This window comes from Cajanus cajan, chromosome 1 (assembly GCF_000230855.2).
Source record: "Cajanus cajan strain Asha chromosome 1, NIPB_CcT2T_4, whole genome shotgun sequence".
In the NCBI taxonomy this organism is placed as follows: domain Eukaryota; kingdom Viridiplantae; phylum Streptophyta; class Magnoliopsida; order Fabales; family Fabaceae; genus Cajanus; species Cajanus cajan.
The window spans coordinates 5758138-5785011 of record NC_138517.1 but is presented as its reverse complement, the minus strand read 5'-3'; the positions used below and the strand labels follow the sequence as shown (position 1 = coordinate 5785011).

The following is a 26874-nucleotide window of genomic DNA, read 5'->3' as shown; positions in this document are numbered from 1 at the left end:
AAGCAGCCAACAAGGTCATCCTCCGGGAACTTAAGAAGCGGCTTGGGAACGCCAAAGGACAGTGGGCCGACGAGCTTCCCAGCATCCTCTGGGCGTATCATTGCACCCCCCAGTCAACCACGCAAGAGACACCTTATAGGCTGACCTACGGAGCTGACACAATGATCCCAGTGTAAGTCGGAGAGACATCCCACCGACGCTGAGCTTTCAACAGCGAGCAAAACGCTCAAGAATTAGCAGCCGACCTCGACTTGGTTGACGAACTCAGAGGCGAAGCTCAAACCCACGAAGAGGCCTACAAACTCCGAGCTTCCCGACGATACAACACGCGAGTGCGACCTCGCTCTTTCCGAGTTGGCGACTTGGTATGGCGATTGCTAGGCGAAGCACGGAAAGACACGTCAGATGGGAAGCTTGCACCTACTTGGGGTGGCCCATTCCGAGTTACAGAAGACTTGGAAAATGGAGCGTACCGACTAGAAGAGCTCAGCGGAAAACCAATACCGCGAACTTGGAATGCTACACATCTCAAGTTTTATTTCAGCTAATTTTGTACGGATGAGCTGTGCACTCTTTTCCCACCTCAGTATTTTATCCCAAAAAATAGAAAAATGGGTTTTGGCTGAGAGGGTTTTTAACGAGGCACATACAAACAATCAATAAAATAACTCATTCTGTTCCATTCATATCTTCGTAGTTTCACATCATTTTACCATAAAATGTTTAATGCTAGATAGAGGTCGAGTCCGAACCTTAACACAACTTATTATACTTTACACCGAGGCCAGGTTCGAACCTTGGTCCAACTTATTTCGCTTTAATCCGAGGTCGAGTTCGAACCTCGGTATGATCAACTCAAGGTCGAGTTCGAACCTTCACACGAGTTAGTCAACGAAAATCTGAGGTCGAGTTCGAACCTCGGCATGATCAACTCAAGGTCGAGTTCGAACCTTCACAAGAGTTACTTAACGAGAATCCAAGGTCGAGTTCGAACCTCGGTACGATCAACTCAAGGTCGAGTTCGAACCTTCACAAGAGTTACTTAACGAGAATCCAAGGTCGAGTTCGAACCTCGGACGATCAACTCAAGGTCGAGTTCAAACCTTAACACCATCCACTCAAGGTCGAGGCCGAACCTCGGTATAACCCATTTGAGGTCAAATTTGAACCCCAGGGCGAAACATCTCGCCTTCGCCAAACTCGACAAATTTTAAAAAATGGTCCACAATGGCCATAGTCCACAATGACCTGAATTTTGGAACAATTCAACAAATTTTGCAACGGTTTATCATAAACCGTCACAATTTTTTTTAACATTGCGACAGTTAGTCATAAACCGTCGCAAAATTTTCAGCATTGCGACGGTTTACTATAAACCGTCGGAATCTACAAGACAATTTTTTTTTATTAAAATTAAAAAAAAAAATTAAGTATTTTGTATATTATCTTAATAAACTTATATTTTATTAACAATTTTATATATACTTCCTTTAACATGAGGTACATGATTTTTTTTTCTTTATATAATTTCAAAATCGTGACTAGAATATAAATTTATCTTTCAACAAACTTATGAATTTATCTTGTATGTAAGATGTGTTAGAGTATATAAATAAATATAATTATCATTTTATAACTTAATTTTTGAGTTATCAGATCACATATTATTGAATAATTTACAATGTTAAATTTTATAAATTTTATTTTAAATTCCATCTTTATAACACTATTAAAAATATAAAAATAAATATGTTAAATTTTATAAAAATCCAGTTTAATTTATTTATGATATAAATATGTTTTTAATATCTAATATATATTTTAAAATGATAATTTATTTTAAAATATATCTTATAATAACAATTCTAAATGGAACATAAATCTTCAGATTTTTCTTATTTTGATTTTTTTAATTAATATATACAATTTTACTATTTTGATTTTTTCAATCAACGTATACAATAAATAAAAAAACACAAAAGATAAACATGCATGGACAAATTTTATTTTATCAAAAAATTATTTATTATAATATATTACATTATATATGTGAGTATTAAGACATATATATATATATATATATATATATATATCAATATATATATTATAATTAAACTTTTTTAAAAATTAATTCATTATTTAAGAAATTTTTTTTATCACATGAGAATTAATTTCTTTCAAAAATTTGACAGATATCAAATAAATAATTATTTTTTTAGAATCTATATTTTATTTTATTAGAATATAATTTTTATTTTTTAAAATATATTATTTTTTAGATAAAAAATTATGTATATGTCAAATAGTAGTGGGGGCAAGTGCCCCACTATTCTAAACGTGCATCTGTCCCTGTATATATATATATAGAGGAGGGTTCAAACGACACCGGTGTAACTTTTACTAAGTGTTACACCGCTTAATAACTTTATATTAAATGTGAATTTTTAAAATCCAACCGTTAGATTGAAAGTTCATATCTCTTAGATCATATATGTCAAATTTTATATTAATCTAAGATGATTTGATACTTCATTTTCATATAAAAAAATTGACGTAATATATACATTTCAAAATATACTAAAATATGAACACTTTGATTACCTTCAAGTTGTTGTTCAATTTTAACAAAATTTAACATATATGATCTAAGATATATGAACTTTCAATCTAACGGTTGGATTTTCAAAATTTACATTTAATATAAAGTTATTGAGCGGTGTAACACTTAGTAAAAGTTACACCGGTGTCGTTTGAACCCTCCTCATATATATATATATATATATATATATATATATAATGTAGGAGGTTATAATTATACTGGTGTAACTTTCACTAAGTATTATGACACTCAATAACTTTATATTAAATGTGAATTTTGTAAATCCAACCGTTAAATTGAAAGTTCATATCACTTTATAAGTGTATATCAAATTTTGTTAAAATTGAACAACTGGAAGGTAATCAAAGTGTTTATATTTTAATGTATTTTGAAATGAATATATTACATCAATTTTGTTTTATAAAAATGAAGTATCAAATCATCTTGGATGAATATAAAGTTTTGTATATATAATCTATGAGAGATATGAACTTTCAATCTAACAGCTGGATTTACCAAATTTACATTTAATATAAAGTTATTGAGCGGTGTAATACTTAGTAAAAGTCACATTTAATATATATATATATATATATATATATATATATATATATATGAGGGGGGTTATAATTACATCGGTGTAAATTTTACTAAGTGTTACACCGCTCAATAACTTTATATTAAATGTGAATTTGTAAATTCAACCGTTAAATTGAAAATCTTTTACTCTTAAATCATATATACAAAATGTTATATTAATCGAAGATGATTTCTTATAAAATTAAATTCAATCTGTCAGAAAATTTATATTTTCGATGAGAAAATTTTTGTAAGAAAAGTTATATATTATTGATGGAATATTTCAGAAAAATTTATATTTGTCGAAAATGTAAGAACTGGTTTTAAATTTGATATGAAAATATTATGATATAATTAGATAAGATTTTAAGTTAGTATTTTATTAATGGTTGATAATTAAAAAATAAAACAAGGATAAATACATTTTTTGAATATTATATATTTGATTTAAGATAACTTACAAAATAACTCTTGGTAAAGTTATTCCACTCAATAACTCATGGTGTGTGTTGAATTTCATCGATCCAATTAATTGTTAATTTAAAAGTTATTAAATTTTACTAATAATTAATATAAAAAATTAATTAGTTTTGGAATAAATTATTTGCTAATTAACAATATAATTGAAACATTAATTATTTTAAATTATTTAACTAAAATCTTATTGACAATTTACTATATGATCTTAATTTGTATAACTAATATCTGCTTTTAAATTTGATATGAGAATATTATATATAATTAGATAAGATTTTAAGTTAGTATTTTATTAATAGTTGATAATTAGAAAATAAAACAAGGATAAATACATTTTTTTGAATTTTATATGTTTGATTTAAGGTAAATAAATATATTAAATTAATTAATAATTATTTAAAATATTAAAATTTAATTTATAAGTATGTAATAAATAAATATTTATAATTTTATAAATTATATTATTATTATAAATTATAAAATTAAATAATTTAAATTATAATTTTAAATAGAAATAAGTAGATGTTAATTATAAAAGTAAGTACATATAAATAAAGAATAACTAAATATATTATTATTATTATTATTATTATTATTATTCATAATATAAAATTATTATATATTATTATTATAGTACAAATATGAGATTGTATATTTGAGGATAACTTAAATGAATTAATTTGTACAAGTTATACTAACAACATACATATACATTTCGATAGCCTACTCATCAGAACTTCACAGTTAAGCGTGTTTGACCTGGAGTAGTACAGGGATGAGTGGCCTTCTGGGAAGTTTCCCAGAAATTGCACAAGTAAAGATAAAACATGCTAAATAGTGAAATATTGTGAAATAGAACCCTTGAGAGGCCAAATATGAGGATTGTTACATTAATAAATTTATTAAAATTAAAAAAAAATTATAATTTTTGACGGGTAAAAAAAGAATCGTAATATTAATTTAGAGGCAGTTGGTGCGACAGTTGATGAAAGGGTCGCAATTCCAAGTTTGCGACGGTTTGTGCAACGGTTCTGATAACCGTCGCAAAATTGCCTGGTGACGGACAATTCTGCGACGGTTCCCAAACCGTCGCAATGCTGTCTTTGCTTCTGCGCGGTGACCTCATCCTCCAAGGCACGCACACGAGCCCGGGAGGAACCGGAGAGTTCCTACAAGTTGCGAACCTGCGCAGCATAAGTCTCGTTAGATCGTAAAGCAATCTCCAGAGACTTCCGGAGCCTCTCCACCTCCCTCTGGGAAGCTTGAAGCTCAGCCTCGTTACGTAGCTTAGCCTCCCCGAGAGCGCCCGTTGAGGCCCGATTCTCATCCTTCAAAACTTTACTCTCCTCCCTCAAGGCCTTGGCTTCTTCCTTCAAGGGCTGAACTCGGCCCCTCAGTCTGGCCAGGTCCTCCTGTTGCTTCGACCACTTATGCTTCCAGTGGTCCACAATGGCCATAGTCCTCTGCAGGAAGACCTGAGCAGCGTCGAAGCCTTCCATGGGCCCGACCTCTTCGATCATCTCCTGATCTTCCGAGCTCAGCGAACCCTTGGGAAAGAACTTCTCGGCGGTCACCCCTGCGCTCCACAACGAATCCATGTCGGCCGAGGCACTCACATGGTCCAATCGCATATTAGAGCGGTCCTTCCCGAAGCGGTGGGCAATGTATCGGCTCCGGGAGGCCCCCTGTGGCAGACCTGACGATGGCACAGAGGCTACATGCGTAGCTGTAGGGACCTCAGAACTTGGCCCCTTGCCCCGAGCCACGGCAGTAGCAGAAGTGGCAGCCGACGTCCCCTACTCAGCAACAGGAGCACCTGCCTCGGGCACCGCCGAGCTCGGAGCTGCCGAGGTCTCAACAGTATCCCCCACCTACAAAAAATGGTTGTATCAGAGGACAAAAGAACAACATAGAAGATAGAAGGAAAAAGGAAAGGCAAAGTACTCACCACGGCGGCCTGGGCGACTTGCTCAGCAACCTGGGCCCCCACCTCAGCAATGTTCCTTACCTGTAAAGAGCGAGAGCACCTCAACAAACCAAGAAAAATCAACATAGACGAAAAGTTAAAGAAAACAAGACACTTACCTCGGTAGAGGGAGCAGCTTGCTCAGCAGTCTGCGCGGCGGCCATTTAGGGAGCCCCTCCAGGCGGCGAGCTCCTGGTGAGGTCGACCGCCTCAGCATCAACAGCCTTGGAGGTCACCTCCTCGGCATCTAGAGGGGCAGAGGTCCCCTCGACCTCCTTCTCGGCCCTCTTTCTTTTTCGGTTTGTTTTCAGAGGAGTGACCTCGTCCTCCCGAGGCTCAGGGACCTCGATCTCGGCAACGTTGTAGCGGTGCTTCAGCTCACGCCACTTGTTTTTGTCCATTATGCCTACAAAAACAGAAAACAAAACACATCAGCAAAAGAAGGTTACACAAACCCTAGCAACCTAAGGAAAACGAAGTACTCGCTCTCTAAGCCCCTCTCCTTGTATGCTGAGTTCGCAAGCGACAGGACGAGCTTGCAATCCAGCGGACGAGGAAGTGCTGCAAGGTTCTCAACGGTGGCCGCCTCCGAAGCCGTCAATTTCAATTAGCCCACCCCATGAAACCTAGACGATTTGGGGCACCAATAGAAAGGGAATTTTGGCAACCCGCCGAAGTAGAATGCCTCATCCTCCAACGGGTCGACATCCACAAGAGCAACCCAGAAAAACTCTTGTTTAAAATTTTTGTATGACTGGGTGAAAAGAGTGAAGAAACCCTCATCCCTACTCCAACTCAGAGACAGTATGTTGTGAGGCGGAACACCTATCTTCAGCTGGTAAAAATGAAGAAAGACGAGAAGAGACACCTCTATCCTTAGAGCTGAACAAAGGACCTGAAAAGCCCTCAAAAAACCCTAACTATTGGGGTGCAACTGGCAAGGAGCCGAGTTGATAAAATTCAAAAAATCGCACTCGAATTGAGTGAAAGGAAGCCAGACACCTAAATCCCTAAAGAAACATTGGAAGACATAAAAATGGGGAGGGTCAGTAGACTTCCCCATGTACACGCCCTCTCTGGCCTGACAAGGCTCAAGCCGGATCATTCGGGAGATGGAAGGGTCACAAATTCTGTGCGATTTCCAAACCGCATTGACCTCAAGGAAAGATCGGAACACACTTTGGGTTTCCCCCATCTCGCGCCGAACCCAGTCGTACCCAGGAATGCCTGGAACGAGGTCCTTTGGCGGGTTCACCACCTTCTTCTTCTCGGTGGCGGCCGTTCCAGTAGCCACCGCCTTGCCCCGCGCCTTACCCTTGCCCTTGGCAGGCGCGGAGGATCCAACACCAATCTCTCTAGCCATCAAGAAAGAAAGAAGATTTGACAAGAAGGAGAAAGAAGATTACAGAAAGGAAGTACCTGGTACTCTCCCTCAGAAAAAAACCCTAACAACAACGGGGTTACCGGAAACGAGAACGGGAATAGCAAGAACGAAGGCCCAGGAAGCAGCGTGCGCAAGGAGCTAAGGAAGAAGAAGAAATGAAAAGAGTAAAGTGAATGAAGAGGCGCGAGAGAAAGAGAAAAAAGACCCCCTAAATTCAAACGGTCATGCCACGTGTCGGAGAGAGAAAGCATAACTGGCAACTCATTTAATGAGCCCCACTATGGCAAGCACGACCATCATTACATAACCGCCACTCCTCATTAACGTGCCCCCACACGTTCTAAAAAACGAAGCGACATATATGACACATGGCACCTTGACAGGCAGGCGTACGCGAAAGGTCACTATACTCCCTGACGAGCTCGGTCTTAAACTCCTCGACCCACGGTCTTCAGAGCTCGGGGGGCTAGTGTACTATCCGTACCGTCATGCCGAGCTCTAGCTCGGCATCACAGCGTGGAATGACCTCGGAACACGCATTTAGAGATCTCGGTCTAGACGAGATTCGCAATCCAACCAAATCATGCCTGGTCTCAAGAGATCTCGGTCCAGATGAGATCTGCTATCTAATTAGATCATAACTGATCTCAGGCCCAAGGCCCAACGCAACCCTAATTCACACTAAGGTACCTGCATTACTTATACGAGACATATACTCATACAAACCCTAACTTTGACATCAGAGTCTCTTTTGCAGGTACCACCCCCGTCTTGGAGCACCAGCGTACCAGTGAAGGAGGCTCACCAATCTTACTTGGAGGATCATCTCTACGACAAATTCCCAGTAAGAACATATATAAATAACTTTTTTATAATATAAATTATTTATTATAAATTTAAAATATAATTTATATATTCAAAATATTTATGTATAATAATTTTATATATAATTTATATATTTAAATATAATATATATATATATATAATTTATTATAAATTTGAATTATATAATAAATATGCATGTGTAACACACATGCTAAAATACTAGTGAGAAAACATTCAAAAGCATTTTCTGCTCCTACAACAAAATAGGCTTTTAGTAACATTTAATATAACTTTTAATAGTAATAAAAATTGTTACAAAATCTTTTGTCATTCTACATGCACTCTTTCATTACCTTATCTTTAGTCGGTGTAGGACTTGTAAGATGAAAGTTGTCATCTACTTATATATTCTTTAATTTTCTTATTTTTTGAATTGTCTTATTTCCTAATTAATATAATTATTTTATCTATAGTTGATGTGAGATTTAAGATTTTCCTAATACACCCCTCAAGTTTAGCGCTATTGAATTTGGTTATGATGAGTAATCTGATACCAACTTAAAATAGTAAGTTATATGTCTAACTCAACTCTACAAAACAAATTTGTAAAGTGAGAGTTATCATCCACTTATATACTCTTTAATTATTTTATCTCTAGTTGATGTGGGGCTTAAGTTTTTTTCAATAAATAATTATTGTTAATAATAAATTCTGGTATGATGTAAATACATTTTTAGTGGTTATTATATATAAGTTATTAATATTTTTATTAGATAATAAAATAGAAATAATTAATTTATTATCGTTAAATAATTGTCAATAATAATAAAATTTTGTTATATTATTTCAAAACACTAATAAAAAAGAGTCTTTTAAGAAATAGAAACACATTTTTTTTAATGAATAGAAGCATTTGTATGAGAATAAAAAGAAAACCTTTTTCTAAAATAAAAGAGAAACTTAAGGGATTGACATATATAGATCATGACAGGCCAAAGGGTTTACGCCTGCTCTTAATAAAGTTCTAACTTTAGGCCTCATTCAAAAAAAAAAACAAATTTATATTAATATTTATATAATATTTTTAAAAAATTTATAATTTGGAAGTCGCTTTTCATATTATTTTTAAAATTTTACTTAAAAAAATTATCTAAGATATACAAATATAATTATATTTTTCAAGACCTATCTCAAAATATTTTTATTTTTTTATAAATGATATTATTATTATTTTTTTTAAAAATATCTTTGAAATTTACTTTATACTTAATAATATGTTACTACCGTACTAGACTGAAAAAAATATGATACAAATGGAATGATAGTTAATTACTCATCTTAATTTCTTGGCTTGTTATCCTTCCAATTAACCCGTGTGACTAAGACTTGTTAATTTCCACCCTTTTCCTTTGTTTTTTTTTTTTTTTCGGCAACAATATAGATAGTTTAGGTGACTAAGTCTATTTTTGGATCTCTTAAAAAAACAAAAAGAATATTTTTGGATGAGTACAAGCTTACTCCTTTATTTAGAGATGTTATAGATTTAGATAAGTTGTTAAAAAGGGTAATTTATGTGAGACCCACAGCCCACTCCCTCCCTTCTCTTTTCCTTTCACTCCCATTCTCTTCTCACTTTCCTTCCCACTCACGTTGCTTGTTCATTCTCATCCCCTGGAGTTGCAGGTGCTGAGTAGAAGTTAGCTGAGGGCATGGAGTTCCTTCATCCTTGTTCCATATCTCCAAGCTTTCTCTTCTTCTCCTCCTCTTCCCGAAAGCTCGGAATTCTTCTCCTCCGAGGTAAGGGAAGCTAGATATTTCGTAGGTTGGTTGAAATGAGTTTAGAAACTCAAGTGTTGATTTATTTCAGAAGTTGAATGGTCGGATTTGAAGAAAATGGTGTTTTCGGGGTTTCAGGGAAAATTGTGAAAACTTGGGATTTTGAGTGTTGATGGTTGCATGTTGAAAAACAGATGATTTTTTTAGTTTTTTTGATGAAAATGTGGTATATTGAGTGGTTTGCATGTGTTTGAACTACTTGGTTTTGTAGGGTTTGGATGAAATTTTCGAAGTTTGAGGGTTGCTGCTTGATAGTGCGCCGGGCATAGTTCTTGGCGCCAGGCGCATGACCATCAGAGGGTTCCATTGGTCAAGCACGCCGGGTGCAAGGCTGGTTGCGCCAGGCGAGCTTGGGAATGGAGTTCCCTGGATGGTTCACGCCGGGCGTGGGAGAATTGCGCTGGGCGTGATATCAGACAGGGACTCAAAATGTTCGCCAGGCGTCGAGACTCCATGGGAGTCTTTGCCAGGGGTGGCACCAGGCGCAATTGGTATTGCGTCGGGCGTGAGACCTTGGGGAGGTCTCTGCCTTACTCGCACCGAGCGCAGGTTTGGTACGTCGGGCTTGTGAGACTCCTGAGAGTCTCTGCCTTCTAGCACGTCGGGCGCAATTAGAATTGCGCCGAGCACGTAAGAGCTTTGAAGCTCTCTGGTTGGTCCAGGCCGGGCACAAGTCCGGTTGCGCCGGGCACAAATGTGTTTTGTTTTAGATATGCTGATTAATGCTGTTTATGCTGATTATTGATGTTAAAGACGAGCTGTGCTGTATGATGTTTATGCTGAATGTTGTTTATGTTGATTAAAGATGTTAAAGATGAGTTGTGTTGTAAGATGTTTATGTTGTATGATGCTTATGCCGATGAATGTTGTTATGCCGAGCTGTGTTGTATGTTGTCTAAGCTGTTAATGTTGTTAAGCTGAGTTGTGCTGAGTGTTGAATATGTTGTTTAAAATAGTTGAGCTGTGTTGTTGAACATGAGTTGTATAGGCCGTAAGGCTGAGCTGTGTAGGCCGTAAGGCTGAGCTGTGTAGGCCGTAAGGCTGAGCTGTGTAGGCCGTAAGGCTGAGCTGTGTATGCCGTAAGGTTGAGTTGTGTAGGCCGTAAGGCTGAACTGTTGATTCTGTGATGCTGTAGGAGATCTCCGAGTTGAAATGCGTCAAGACGCATAAGCTGTTTGATGTTGCTTTTGCTGACTGATATGAGTTGTATGTGTGTAGTGTGTTGTGAAGTTGAGATGTAGATGTATGTTGTTATATGTTATATGTTAACTTTGTTGAATTGGATGATGTGCTGTTAGTTGAAGTTGTTTATAATTGAATTATATGCTGATTCTTTTCACTAGCTTACCCTTGTCTGTTTCCATGTGGATTGGATTGCAATGATCATACTGTGTATGAGAGCAGAGCAGAGATAGGCTGGAGTATAGTAGCAGGTCTGTAGCTGTCAAATGGAGCTGATGTTTTGTTGTTATGACTACTTAGTGTAGCTAGGCTGATGTTTTTGTATATTGACATGTTGAGCCCCAGGCTCGACCTATGTGTATATATATTTTTTCTATTTATATGCATACTATATTCTGTATGGTGGTGTTGTTGTGTGACGGCTAGGCGGGTCGTTACAATTTATACCTCATTAAGTCAATATTAAAAAAATCCTTTGTAAGTTACCTCAATATTTATAGTACAACTAACAAATAATTAATGTATAAAGAAAATTATATAGAAGAATGAGGCAAAAATTATAATCATTGTACTATTAGTATATCGTATAACGCTTATTTTATATGTTGTATTCAAGATCCGGGCAAATGTATAGCTATATAAAGGTTACGAAGCAAGTTAGTGTGATGTTCGAGATAAATGTGCAAATGTTATGGAATGCATGAATGCTTGTGAATAAAAATGAAGAAAACATAACTCCAAGTCAAATTTCACTTTGGGGTGGGTCAAAACTGAAGTTGTACCCACATGTAGATCCACCATACCCGTCCATACCATACATTTTCACGAGGTTGGGTTAATTCAACAATTTATATTGTCTTAATTTGAATGTGATCCACTGATTTTATTACTATCCTATATTCCGATTGGTATGCCAAACTTTTCCATACCCATTCATTTTTTTTTCCCACCTTATTTGGATTTTTTTTAATGTTATAGACAAGTGACATGTTTTTAAGGAATTCGAAGGTGTTTTGCCCATAAAAATTTTCATAGTTGATACTTTAGTTTCTTAAATTATTAAAATGTTAGAATAATACATGAAATTATATTGTCCCTCAAGTTTAAAATTGTCAACTTTTAGTCGGGTAGCCCATTAAGTCTTTCCCCTAGCAGGAGGACAACATAAATTTGGGTTAGGATGAGGCTAGTAAATTTAATGGTGGTGACGAATTTTACTAGTCCAACTTCGTCCTTAGTGAGCTGCATGCTAAGTGGACTAAGTCCATGAGTGACTTACTTTAACATATATGATTTTACTAATTATAAAATATAAAAAAAAAATTAGCCAATAAACCAGTATAAATTTAGGCTGGCCAGAATAATTTTGTACTTTAATATTTTCATATCAGATAAATGTAACATTCACTTTAGCATATATGATTTTACATCACAATCAACAAATTATTACTTCAAGTATTATTGGACACGGTCTTCTTAACTAAAGTTTTGGGTTGAAGTCTTATGAAAAAAAAATATTTGGAAAGGGAGACTAATAAAAAGTGTTGCTCAGATTGTCAGAGGATCTTAACCATGGATTAACTTCTTGCACCCGCCACTAGGTGGCTCTTTCATAACTCTCCATTCAGACTGGTCAGTCACAAAACAACCACCTAACTTTATTGCAATTCTAGCATTTAATATTTCAACCTCAAGCAGACAGACAAATTAATAAAGCACAAACTCCTTTAAAATGTCTTAACACTTCCACCTTTTGACCCAGCACCCTTCTTCAAACACTTTGGGTTTCTCCTTCCTGGCATGAAAAATGGCCAACACCCTAATGGGAAACATGGGTTGCTTTCTAACAAGCTATCTCCTATTCTGCACAATGTTGATCTCAGCAAATGCTCAATTTGCTAAGAAGACTTATCTCATTCAAATGGATAAGTCAGCAATGCCAAAAACCTTCCCCAACCACCTTGAATGGTATTCATCAAAGGTGAAATCAGCATTGTCCACATCCCCAGAAGCTGAAATGGACAATGAAGAGAGAATAATTTACACTTACCAAAATGCTTTTCATGGTGTTGCAGCCAAGTTGACTGAAGAAGAAGCTGAGAGGCTAGAGGCAGAAGAAGGTGTTGTGGCCGTATTCCCTGAGACAAAGTATGAGCTACACACCACAAGAAGTCCTACATTCCTTGGGCTTGAACCAGCAAAAGGCAATATATTCTGGTCAGAAAAGCTAGCTGGCCATGATGTTATAGTGGGAGTGTTGGACACTGGCATTTGGCCAGAGAGTGAAAGCTTCCATGATGTAGGCATGAGACCAGTGCCTGCTCATTGGAAAGGCGCCTGTGAGATTGGAACAGACTTCACAAAAAGTCACTGCAATAGGAAGGTTGTGGGTGCAAGAGTGTTCTACCATGGATATGAAGCAGCAATTGGTAAAATTAATGAGCAAAAAGAGTATAAATCAGCAAGAGATCAAGATGGTCATGGTTCTCACACAGCAGCTACAGTTGGTGGCTCTCCAGTGCTAGGGGCTAACCTTCTTGGTTATGCTAATGGCACAGCAAGAGGAATGGCACCGGGTGCAAGAATTGCAGCTTACAAAGTGTGTTGGATTGGTGGGTGCTTCAGCTCAGATATTGTATCAGCTATTGATAAGGCTGTAGCTGATGGAGTGAATGTTCTTTCCATCTCTTTGGGTGGTGGAGTGTCCTCTTATTACAGAGATAGTTTATCTGTGGCTGCATTTGGAGCAATGGAGAAGGGTGTTTTTGTTTCATGTTCTGCTGGAAATGCTGGACCTGACCCTGCCAGCCTCACCAATGTGTCACCTTGGATCACCACAGTTGGAGCCAGCACAATGGATAGGGATTTCCCTGCAGATGTTAAGCTTGGGAATGGTAAAATAATGACTGGAGTTTCACTCTATAAAGGGCAAAGTGTGCTATCAATTAAGAAACAATACCCTTTGGTGTACTTGGGGAGCAACTCTAGTAGGGTTGATCCAAGATCCATGTGCTTGGAAGGGACTTTGGATCCTAAAGTGGTTTCAGGGAAGATAGTAATTTGTGATAGAGGCCTTAGTCCTAGAGTGAAGAAGGGACATGTGGTGAGAAGTGCAGGAGGGGTGGGAATGATTCTCACAAATTCTGAAGCTAATGGGGAAGAACTGGTTGCAGATTGCCACCTCCTGCCAGCAGTTGCAATAGGAGAGAAAGAAGGAAAGGAGCTAAAAAACTATGTCTTAACAAGTAAAGGTGCTACTGCAACTCTAGCTTTTAAGGGCACAAGGTTGGGGATTAGGCCATCTCCTGTAGTGGCAGCATTTTCATCAAGAGGGCCTAATTTTCTCACCCTTGAAATTCTGAAGCCTGATTTAGTGGCTCCAGGGGTGAACATTCTTGCTGCATGGAGTGATGCCATTGGTCCATCAGGTTTGAAAATAGACAACAGGAGAGTAAAATTCAATATACTGTCTGGAACCTCGATGTCATGCCCTCATGTGAGTGGCATAGCAGCATTGCTGAAGGCTAGGCACCCTGATTGGAGTCCTGCTGCTATAAAATCTGCTTTGATGACAACAGCTTATGTTCTTGACAACACCAAGAAAACTCTCAGAGATGCCTCAACTGCTAAACCCTCAAGTCCTTATGATCATGGTGCTGGACACATTGACCCTATTAGAGCTCTTGACCCTGGTTTGGTCTATGACATTGCGCCACAGGATTACTTTGAATTCCTATGCACACAGAAGCTCACCCCAAACCAACTAGGAGTTTTTGCCAAATATTCAAACAGATCTTGCAGACACTCTCTTGCAAGTCCGGGGGACTTAAACTACCCTGCCATATCCTCAGTGTTTACCAAGAAAGCAGCAACTTCATTTTCCAGTCCTGTGATTGTTCACAGAACTGTCACCAATGTTGGTCAACCTGTTTCAAAATACAATGTTGTGGTCTCACCATTCAAAGGCGCTTCTGTCAAAGTTGAGCCGCAAACCTTGAATTTCACCAGGAAATACCAGAGGCTGTCTTACAAGATTACCTTCACACCAACGATTCGGCAAGCCTCGCCCGAATTTGGAAGTCTGGAATGGAAGGATGGTGTGCACATTGTGAGAAGCCCTATTGTGATAACGTGGTTGTCACCACCAATGTGAACTTCAATGGAACTACTTTTAAGTTCAGTAGTATTTCTTTGTTGCAATAAAAAAATCTTTTGTACTAGGAACTAGAAGTCCTTCCTTTTGTATTACAAGCTATCATTTTAGTATTCAATCGTGTGCCCCTCTTCCTCCACCTTAGAACTCAAACAACATTCACGGATAATTCATAGATTCAAAGTTGCAGAATGCTTAAAATTGCCAACAAATGAAACTTATTGCATTCTCAATTACTGTGGTTTCAACTTACATTAGCTCCTTCATGTTACATCACATATACTATTACATACTCATGCTTTCCTGATACTATTTTGTATCAATATATTTTAGCCTAAGGAATTAAAAAATAGGAAGACAATATATAGTATGCACGTCCAATTTTTTGTTTATGCTGAAAATATTCAATGTTGAGCAGATCATATATATTATATAATACCATTTAGTCTAACAAAACTTAGATGCCAAGAGTGTGGATTTCACTATTACATATACTCACCAGTCATGACACTATTTAGAAGTTAATTTTCCTTGTGAAGTTAGCATCACTGGTCATTTATGGTAGCTGAAACTTGGCAGACCCTTTTGACCTTTTGGAACAATCAATTTAAATCATATCAGAAGCATTTACTAATTGCGAGCTCTACTGTTCTTTTCCAGCTATTTCATTTGATTCTTCGCCTCTCTCTGTGCATGTGAATTTATTTTGAGTTGAACACAACAGGCTCGTTGCATGTGCATCTCAACGGCTAAATAGCTGGCCTCATAAGAAACTGTGGTCCAAAGTACTACAGAATCAGACACGCGATTCATTAGTACGTAACGTATTAGTTCTGTTTTTTATATAAAGCATTAAACAATTCACCTGCATGCGCAGGTCCTATAAAGCCATTTTTCAATGTTTTCTGATCAAAAGTAGGAGCATGAATTGTGGATGGTATCTGACAACTACGAGTGTAATTCAATTAGTACTCACTGCAATCCATAATCCAACAAAATGAGTAGAAGACTAGAAGGTCATAACTAAAAAATTTAATGTTTCTTCATCCAGAAAGACGAAAATGGTAAAAGAGGTTGAATTACATAAATTTCATTTCATATTTGAACATGAAATTGGAATGAAAATATCGAATGGAACAGCATATATTCCTGTTTCTCATGGATAACCGGATAAGGCACTACTTAATAGGCCAATTCATTAGAGTAGTTTGATTTTCACACGGTATCATATTCTTCATAAAGAAGTGGTCAGGGCGGAAAGTTTGATCCTGGCATCTTATTCTTTAAACAAAAGTTGAATTCCCCTTGTCATATTTGAAGTTCAAATGATTCTTATATAGTAACAACTAACAAGGGGGTGTCATGGATATAGATATTTTTTGGGATAAAATTCTCTATCTAACACCTTTTAGCATAAAAAAAATGAAATAACACTCGGCAAAAAGAAATGGAATAATTGTTTTTATAAACTAAAATTAACGTTAAAAAATAAATTATAGATAAATTAATATGAGACAGTTTATAAAATTTAATTTATCCATAAGTTAATTTTAACTTTTAAAGAAAAACTTTTCATTATCTTTTTTTGTTTCCTCCTCTTCTAAGTGTTTATAAAGAAATTTATCTGATTAAACTTAGTCACTTATCATTAAGTCAGCCAAATTTTATTTTTTAGCTTACTAAACATTTTAGAGATTTAAAAAATTAGATCAAATTATACTTGTGATCTCTCTATTTTTATCAATCCGTAATTTTGGTTTCTCTATTTTAAAATAAAGAGATTTAGTCTTTCTAATTTTAAAACATGAAATTTTGATTCTCACATCAAATTGACATTTAATAATTGTTTCAATTTTCAAGTTTATTTATATTTGAGTGATATGACATTTAGTAACATAAAATTAAAAAATTAAAAAATTAAAAACAAACATGAAAATAAGATATTTATTAATAAAATAAATAACAATGACTCATAAAAATAAATACAAACGAAGATCTTTTGTATGTTATTTTTTATCTCTATATACTATGTTATTAAATATCACATCAATTTAATAATGACAAATCATTAGATAATTTTAAATTTTTGTAATTTAAAAATAGAAAGACTAAATCTCTTTATTATAGAATGGATGAGCCAAAAGTACAAATTTAATTAATCAAAGAAACTATTAAGAAATTAATATTTAATGAGAGAAACGATGAAGATATTTAGTACTCGAATTAAGTCGAGTTTGATTTATCTTAACTTGACTAAATAGTATTTAGTTCATTTGAAGTTTAATTTGAGTTCAACATAATCCTTTTTTTTTAATTCAAACTCAAATTAGTTCAAACATGTGAACATCACAACTTAGTTTAGCTTGTTAGTTCAAATGCAATAATCCTAAGAGTCAATTTTTTTTTTAATTCTATACATTTCAAAATTTTAATTTATTAGTAAATTTTAGATAAAATAATTATTTTTTTAAGACAAAACAAAAATTTATTTTATTATTTTTGCAATAAAAAAAATTACAACCAAAATATATATAAATAAAAACTAATACACCCTACATAAATAATAGAAAACTTGATCCTAGCTATCTATAAAACCCAAAGGTGCACATTCCATATATTATTATTAATTTGTAATTATGGTTTGAAAGTTTTTATAATTTTAATAACTTGAAATTAAATATAAATTCAATTATATAAATTATATATATTTGTGTGCATGTCAAGTTGATAGATATAATTGTAAATTAATGATTCAAATGAATCGAACAATAAAGAATTTAAGTTCAACTCATTCACTATTCAAACTCAATTTTTAGCTCAAAATTGACTCATTTGGTTCCATGAACCAAACTTAATGAAAAATTTATTGAATTGAGTTTCAAAGTATTTTCAACTTGGTTTGGTTTATTGTCACCTTTAAAATAGCAAATTGAAGAAGAAGCAAAAATCATGTATTTTTTCCCCAACTTTTATAAGTGAATCACCACAGCACCACATCTCGAGTGTGATGTTTATAAGATTATACATCATAAATGGTTTGAAAGTAATTTGTAACTATTGGACATGCGACTTTTTATATCCGATGTTTTGGATATTCTATGTTAATCCTAGACTTATCATAGATCCTAACAAAATAGAATATTCATTATTCTATGATGGGACAACATCCAACATAAAAAGTCTACTTTTTATGGTGGGTGATCAACGGTTGTCATAGTATGAGTACTAAATGTGGTGCTTTAATCACGTTGGCACTCACTTTCTATGTCGAGTGTAACCAAACTTGTCATAGAAAATGCACATTCTATAATGGATGTAACCACTCGACATAAAATGTGCAATATTTTATAACAAGTTTGACTATACCCGTTATAGAAAGTGCCCCATTTCATGATGGTTAAAGTCATGTTCGTCATAAAATGTGTACTTTTTATAATGAGTAAAGTCACACCTGCCATAAAATGTAGAGTTTTTTTTAAAAATTTATTTTATAAAATGACATAAAAAAAAAGTTTTTAAATAGTTCAATATATTATAGGGTTGTCTAGCTTAATACAATTCTATATAATATACAATATCTCTCAAATTAAAAATCAAACAACTTTCTATAATATATAAAATAATATCCAATCATAAATATTATAAAAACTTTGTAAACAATTATTGTCAAATATGTATATCAATAACTATAACAATTATTGTCAAATAATAAATAAAAATAATTATACATCAAGTTAAAGTAAATAATTACTTTAATGAGGTTAAATATCTATAGTGATATATATATATATATATATATATATATATATATATATATATATAAACTAGTCACAAAACCTAGCCATCAAATAAACTCTAAACATGTAGATGCCCACCATTTTTGAATTTCCTCAAACTCTTCATCAGTGAACGAAATTAGATTTTTGAATACCTACAATTTCAAAATAGATATGAGTTAAATATTAGTTGATGATTAAATAATTAAATAATCAATTAAAGTACGTAAATTGATTTATATATGTAATACCTCTATCCATGAGTCACTAGTGTTGTGTCAGAGATAATGGTGAACATTTGTTTTATAACGTAATAATCACACTCATGATTACCCATTTTATGTGGCACTACAATTTAAATATATACATTAGAATGTATTTGAATTTGTAATCAAGCATTAGGTTGACATTTGACTTACTTATGGGCCAAATATATTTAAGTTTCTTCCGAGCTACTAGAAGAAGCCCTTGCAAGATCAAACTTGCATTTAAAGACCTATGACAATGAATGATAAACTAACAATAATTAAAGAATGAAATTATTATTAGTTTAATGAAATTTTATATATATATATATATATATATATATAGAGAGAGAGAGAGAGAGAGAGAGAGAGAGAGAGAGACACACACACATAAGAATTTGTATTCAAATTAGATACTTACGAGTCAATAAAGTGTCTGACAGATAGCTCAATAGTTTTCTTGTGTGATGAACACAAGAGAACCACTAAAAACTATCTCAAAATTATAACAAGTAGCTACCAATGTGCTCTATATTTTGTAATAGTGTTAAAAACTTGTAAGTTACTTTAAGTTTCAGATAAAATATAAATTTGTATTTACTTATTCAAATAAGGTGCTAAGTTAGTCTCTTTGCCTTCTAACCTAAATTAGTCTACCAGTATCAAATACTCTTTACACATTAGTGTCTTTATAACCAATATACTAGAAGACAACTAGGTCAATGAATCCATAGTAATAATAAAAAAAAAACACTCTAGACTATCTAAAATTGTGTCTCACCAATAAAATTGTGCAAGGGGAATTGAAATAATATAGTGATGACAATAACCTTATTTAATCTACTAATGTTAATATCTAAGATTGTGCAAGGGTATCTAAGAATGTATAAGTTTATGACTACCTAAAATATATATCTCCAAGTATCAAGATTTATCAAATCTTTCTAAGTTAATTATAATGTAAGTAAATAAACCAAAAAAGTTATATTAGGTTTACTTAACTTGATTATGGGGTCCGTATATAATTTTTTAAGTTACATTAATTTATAATTTATAATTTAGTTAATTAAATCCAAAATAATGTGTTTATTTAAATAGTCTCAATAACTATTGATTTTATTTATAAATAATTATATGCTCTAAAATAACTTCTAAAAAGTCTTAAAAGGGCTATTACACGGGCCTTCACAATGTCTTAAATAGAAAATGGTTTCTATGTTAAGTAAAGTCACACTTGTCATAGAAAATTTTCTTGTATTTATAATTTTGTCACTACATCATATTTTATATTGTGTAGATTATATCTAATATAAAATCTTCATCATAAAAACTTGATTTTACACTAAAGTGATGTTGTTTATCTAACCACAATCAATAGAATAGATTATCATTTTATCTTTAAAAATGTAAATTTAAATTTAATTTAATATTATAAAATAGACTTATAAAATGTAAATTACTTTTTTACTTGTATACTATAGATAGACCTTATCATTAATATGAAATTATTAACACACTCATCATGCAAAAAGTTTAACATCTTGAACGTGAAATTTAGATAATTAAAAATATAAGAATAATTTTATAATAATTTGATAATTTTCAACAACAATTACTATGATATCTTCTAATCAATAACTAAAATTGCTCACTCTTCCCTCGCTTCAGTTAGCCGAGGAAAATCTCGTTCATTGATTAATAGCGAATCATTTTTGTTTTTTTTGTAAGGATAAAGGCCGTCCCGTGTGTCGTTTCATGTTCCACGTCGAACGAAGACACGTCGTTTTGAAGCAGCGACTGTGTACCGCATTGTAGTAGTTTGAAGCGCTCAACACGCACGCGCAACGCAAACATGGCGATGCGAAGGAACATCACCGAGCACTCATCGAATGCTCTGCCCTGAGCCATGTCCACTCTCATTCAGATTCGCGACGCCGGCATCGCCGCCGACGTAGGCGACGGCGTCTACTCTCCGGCGAAGCAGAAAGCCGCCGGCCGAAGCGCCTACAGCAACCGCCCCCTTCTCTCCCTTCGCCGAGCCAAACAGTTTCTCGGCGCCGCCAAGTGCAAGCTCTTGTTCGCGCTCTTCGCACTCTCCGTCGTCGTTTTGGTCGCCTCCAGACTCAGCTCATGGATGGGTTGGAACCCTCACCACTCCTCTTATGTTTCTTCTACTTCAAGGTATAACAAAAAAAAAAAAAATAGATCTGCTTTTTTTTTTCTGTAGTTTTTTTTATGGATCTATTGTTTTTAGTCGGTTGTGTGGAATTGTGTAGATGATTTTTTTTTAATTATTTAATCTTGCAATTGGTTTTTTATGCGTGTATTTTTTCCTTTCTGTTTCAAGGAAATTTCATTTTATTGATTAAATTAACCATTTTTTACCTGTTGAAAAGTGATGATGTAAAATGTTTATTTGAACTACTGTTGGCGTAAATGTTGAATTCTGTGCTATGTGAAATTGGAAAGTTTCTGTAGTACGAAGTTTGTAGAGAAGATTTACGCTGTTGGAGATCAGATCAGAACTCTACGTGGCATCGTTTTGGGAAATTCTCAAAACGAAAGATGCATTACAATGTGTTAGGTTGTTTAGTTCAGCGTGATATGATATGTGCATGCGAACAACTTAGATTCCTATCTATGGATAGTCATGATGGTAGATTCCTTAATTCATTGTGAATTGTAATTGTTTTAGGGAAACAATGAATTAGGGCTGTTTGATTTCCTTATCACTTTTTGGTTTTAAAAACTGTTTTCTAAAATAATTCCATGCTACTCAGCAATAAAATTTTCATCCGAAGTCTATTAATCATTTTCATGCAAGTCTTTTTAAAAAGCAAAAAATTCCTTCTCTGTTTTGTGGTTCTAGCTCCAGGGTGTGACTTGTGAGTCATCAGGAGTGGTTTGGCATGAGCATGGGCCTGGTCCTGGTGTGGGTGTATTTTTTCTTTGTTTTTTTAAAAAACTAAAATCAATTTTTGAAAATAGAATTCAAAGACACCCTTTTATTTCTTCTAGTGGTTTTTTCTTGCATGTAATGACATGCGAATACAATGTGGTTCTTCTTGCTCGTGGTAGGATTAGAATTGCAGAGTTTTATTTGTTTTATAATTTGACCTGGATTGATACAACTGATTTAATCCATGATTCAGGGGTGGATATACTGTGCTTATAAACACTTGGAGGAAAAAATCTCTTCTGAAACAAACTGTTGCTCATTATGCATCCTGTCGTAGTGCTGATGCAATACATGTGGTGTGGAGTGAACGTGAACAACCATCTGAGAAGCTGAAAAGATATCTTAATAAGATTGTGGTTTTGAAGTCTCAAAAAGCTCACAAACACAACTTTAGATTTGACATCAATGCGGATGATGAACCAAACAGCAGGTTTAAGCCAATAAAGGACCTCAGTACAGACGCTGTTTTCTCAGTTGATGATGATGTAATTGTTCCATGCTCTACTCTAGATTTTGCTTTCTCTGTCTGGCAAAGTGCACCATTCACAATGGTGGGATTTGTTCCTCGAATGCACTGGCTGGATACGGAGGTTAGTTATTCGTAAATGACCATCTTTCCTATTCAATTACTTAAAGTTGAACTGTTTGGATTTTACTCTTTAATTTCTCACAGTATTACATTAAGGTTTGCGATAATTCTTGCTTTTAAGATGCTGAAAACTGAAGTAGTTTGTAGGATTAAGTGATTAATTATATGGTCACATGGTAGAATCCAACTAAATTCAAAGCTTGACATTGAGTTTTGATTGCTTATATGATGAAGATGAGCACTTTATTAATTGGTTACACAAGAATGGTGCAACTGCAACTCCCACTTCCCGGGTTGAGGGTGGGACCGGAGAGAGAAAAAATGGAACTGATATGAACATGGCTCTTCGATAGTGATATTCTCTCTAAAGTGAGCAAGGGGTCTTTCATCCTCATTTTAATTTTAAGTGTATCATGATTTTGATTCACTAAATATTACTAGTAGATATACCCTTGCTCACTTTAGGGACAAACTCAATTCAAAGATTCTTTTTCAGAACTAATATATTGCGCAGAATGCTTGGAATGACTAATTGGTTAAAAAAAAAAACGCATGGCATATTACTACTCTACTTTTATTAAAAAATAAAGGAAAAATAAGATAAATATGCAGTTGGCCGCTATATTCATAGCAACTTGCTTGATGATAAGTGGTAACATATTGGAACTCCGAACTCTGATTTACCCTTATTGTGTACAACTTTTCATGTCTGTTTTCATATTGTGTCTGACTGATTTCTCTTTGTATACTACAGCAACATAATGTTGTACATTACAGGTATGGGGGATGGTGGTCTGTTTGGTGGATGGGCACTTATAGCATGGTTCTCTCAAAGGCTGCATTCTTTCACAGAAAATACTTGGATTTATATACTCACAAGATGTCTCCATCAATTCAGGACTATGTCTCCAGGGATAGGTAATATGTATGATTAACCCTGTCAATAATTTTAAATTTATTCTTATCACTTATTCTTTTCCATGTCCTTGATATTTTTGAATTTAAACTTTGTTGCCTTCGACAGAACCTGTGAAGACATTGCAATGTCCCTTCTTGTTGCTAATGCTACAGGTGGTCCTCCTATATGGGTGAAAGGTACTTTTTTTGTTCTTTCTCTTTTAAAGATAGGATTTAGTTTGCTGTGTTTGATATACAGTAATAACTTAAATTTAGAAAAAAATATTTGAAGTTTCAGTGCATGTATTGCTCTTCTATTGTAGTATCAGAGCTTCATATTTCATAGCTTGCAGCAATAAAATTTTAAAAACTACATAAATAAATTTTTTAATTACATTTCTTCTATATGGTACTATCAAACATTTAGGTAATGTTTGGCAAAAATAAGTAATCAGCTCAAAAGCTAATTTTTAACTATAAGTTATGACAATGGCTTATTGAATTTCTTATATAAAAATTAATGAATAAAAAATGTTTGATAAATTATCTTTGAATTAGTTCATAAATGTAAAATTTCATAAAAATAATGTTTATTTTTTCATATTAATTCTATTTTTGTTTTACAGACAATATATTTTTAGTTAGGCCATTATAACTTTAGGTTTCTTTCTTGTTAATTTTAAACTCTTACAATTTTTTTGTTTAAAACTAAAATAAATAGTGTAAATAGAGTAATAGTTAAAATGAATACTATAATATTGATAAAAAAAATATCCCAACAGAAAATGGGTATTCTGAAGGTGGAGAGAGACAACTAGGAGAGCATGGGTACTGTGAAGTTGAGGGTGAGGATTTTTCTTGAAATGAGAGGGCGTAGGAATTTTATTAAAATAGTAAGGGTAAAAATGAAAATAACGATAAATTAAATGCTCAGTCGCTACTTCTGGTAACGCATAAATATTATAATCTATTAAGATAAGCTCATTAGCCAAATGTATTTTCTTTTTGTTAAAGAAACTTATAAGTTAATAAAATACTAAGCTATAAGTTTTTTATAATGGCTAGCCAGACACACCTTTATTGTACCAAAAACACAAAAGTTACTTAATACTCACATTTTAAAGTAATTAAAAGCATTTATTAAGGTTTATTTAATGCTTTTTAATTAGTATCCTTAAGGCATGATAGAAACTGGTTAGGATCACAAATTCATTAATATACCAATTCCTCATCAAACACTACATTCAGAGCACAATTCACATCATACGCAACCAAAGAAAATATGTTAATGACATATCATCTAGTATATTATTGAACCCAATCAAAGAAGGGGTTCTCAAGGTCTCCTACAGTGCAACAAGGATGCAAGTATATAATATATAAATAACTATCTCATCTACTCAATCAAACAAAGGAGGCTTTCAAAGTCCTCTGAAGAACATTCAAACAATGGGATTGAAAGTCAATTTTACTATCACACAATTATCTCACACTCCGGAGCGAGATAACTCACTCACTTATCTTGAAAGTTGCTAAATGAAGGGCAGAGATCTACGGGAGGATCGCTTGTAGCCTTTGCATCCTCCCAAGGGCTTCCACGTTTGATATAAAACAGAGGTGAGAGAAGCATAAGTTTTAAAATGTAAAAAAGAATCTGTAGACCTACTTCCTTTTTAAAAATTCCCAACCAAATCATACCCTTTAGTTTAAGGAAACTAACCCAGGAACAAAACACTTTCTTTTCCTTTTAATTAATTTAAATACACAACCCAAAATACACATACTATATAATATTTTTTTTGCATAACTTTTCTTAATTTAATAAAAGCACTTTTAATCAATTTCTAAAAACATATACTATTATTTTTCAAAAGCTCTTCTCATATCAATAAAACTCATTTAATTGTTTTATAAAACGCATTTTATTAATTAAAAACATCTTTTATTATTTTTTAAAAAAACTTGGGGTGCTACACATAATACCATGAATTACTTAGTCTTTGGCAGAATAATCCTCACTTTCTTCATGCTCCTACCTCCTAACCTTATCCATTTCCAAAAGTATGTGGTGCTTTCTTTGCTGTAAAATCGAAGGGAAAAAAATGCAGTCATTTTCTCTCTTGGGTGGAGACTGACTTGTGTGGTATTGGAAAGCTAGATAATGATAGCTTAATCTCTATGCCTTGGCTAGTCCTTTATATCTATCACTCAGCTTGAAAGTAATGAAATATCAAAACTTTTGCATGAAAATTTCAGGCAAAATCTACGAGGTTGGTGCATCGGGTATTAGCAGTTTGAGAGGGCATAGCCACAGGAGAAACAAATGTCTCAATGACTTGATATCACTTTATGGAACAATTCCACTTATGTCAACGAATGTAAAAGCAGTTAGCGCTAGAAATGAATGGTTATGGTAATTTTTTATTTCATTAATCAGTCACCGATCCATTCCACCCACCAAGGAAAAAATAAAGAGAACAGAACTAAAGATTAAAAGTCATTGGTCAAGGAATTTGTCTGCATATTATGTGTATATAATAGTTCTACACTTCTACTAAAGTGTCTTACTAAGTTTTGATCCACTGGTGTCTGATGCAAAACATGATGTAATTTGCACTCAGCTTTTGGCTTGTACTAATTCTGCAAATGCCTAGTGCTGATGATCACTGATTTTGTTTGGCAAAAGCATGATGCTCCACTTCCCTCTATAATTATTCTGTAACCATGAGAATGACTTCTCAAATATATCAGAGCAAAAGACCTAGATTTGTTCTTATAATGAAAGTTGTCATTACCACTTATCAACAAAATGCTTTTGTGCACATGTGTGCCTATTCTAGGCTGTATCTGTTCTCCTTGTATTGCAAAATTAAGTACCATATGGAAGTGGCTGTAGGCTGTGGTGGAGCACTGCTTCAGAAAAGCACCAATATAGAATTAGTGAAGCTTAAACAAAGTATTAATGGGAGAGAACAAAGCAGCAGCATTTTTTCTAATTTAAAATATTGATTCTAATGTTTCTTTTGGAATTTGTTTAAATGTCTTTGCAAAGTTTGATGCTGGGTTTCAATTTTGTCTTACATACGTAATGATGATTCTACTACAAGTTATCAATAATCAATAACCCATTACAGTTAGGCATTGTTGTTCTCAATTGATAGGTCACTTCCTCATAGTCTGACAGTTTCATATTTTGCAATTGCAACCCCTGACCCTATTTGGGCTGTTGTTTATCAGTTATCACCCCTCATCCTCCCCTCACCCACACGGCCACACCTACAGCAATTGATTGGACAATATATACATCACATAGTTCACCTTGGGATGAAAAATATCGGTATCTGTAAAAAATATTTACATTAAGTAGGATAACTATATGCTCAATTGAGATGGATTGAAATTCGGAG

At 34.1% G+C, this 26874-nt stretch overlaps 2 protein-coding genes across 2 annotated transcripts; both read left to right on the top strand.

Moving 5' to 3' along the window:
* Positions 1–12517: 12517 nt before the first annotated feature.
* On the top strand, positions 12518–15119 carry LOC109789894 (subtilisin-like protease SBT1.3). Its single transcript, XM_020348940.3, has one exon. It carries the CDS (start codon positions 12656–12658, stop codon positions 14999–15001), a length of 2346 nt encoding a protein of 781 aa, XP_020204529.1. The 5' UTR covers positions 12518–12655; the 3' UTR covers positions 15002–15119.
* A 5600-nt stretch (positions 15120–20719) lies between these two features.
* LOC109789904 (glycosylinositol phosphorylceramide mannosyl transferase 1) lies at positions 20720–26277 on the top strand. The gene is made up of 5 exons (XM_020348954.3): positions 20720–21203; positions 22175–22571; positions 23325–23488; positions 23595–23665; positions 25724–26277. The coding sequence occupies exons 1-5, from the start codon at positions 20929–20931 to the stop codon at positions 25882–25884; spliced, it is 1068 nt and encodes a 355-aa protein (XP_020204543.1). The 5' UTR covers positions 20720–20928; the 3' UTR covers positions 25885–26277.
* The last annotated feature ends 597 nt before the right edge of the window (positions 26278–26874 follow it).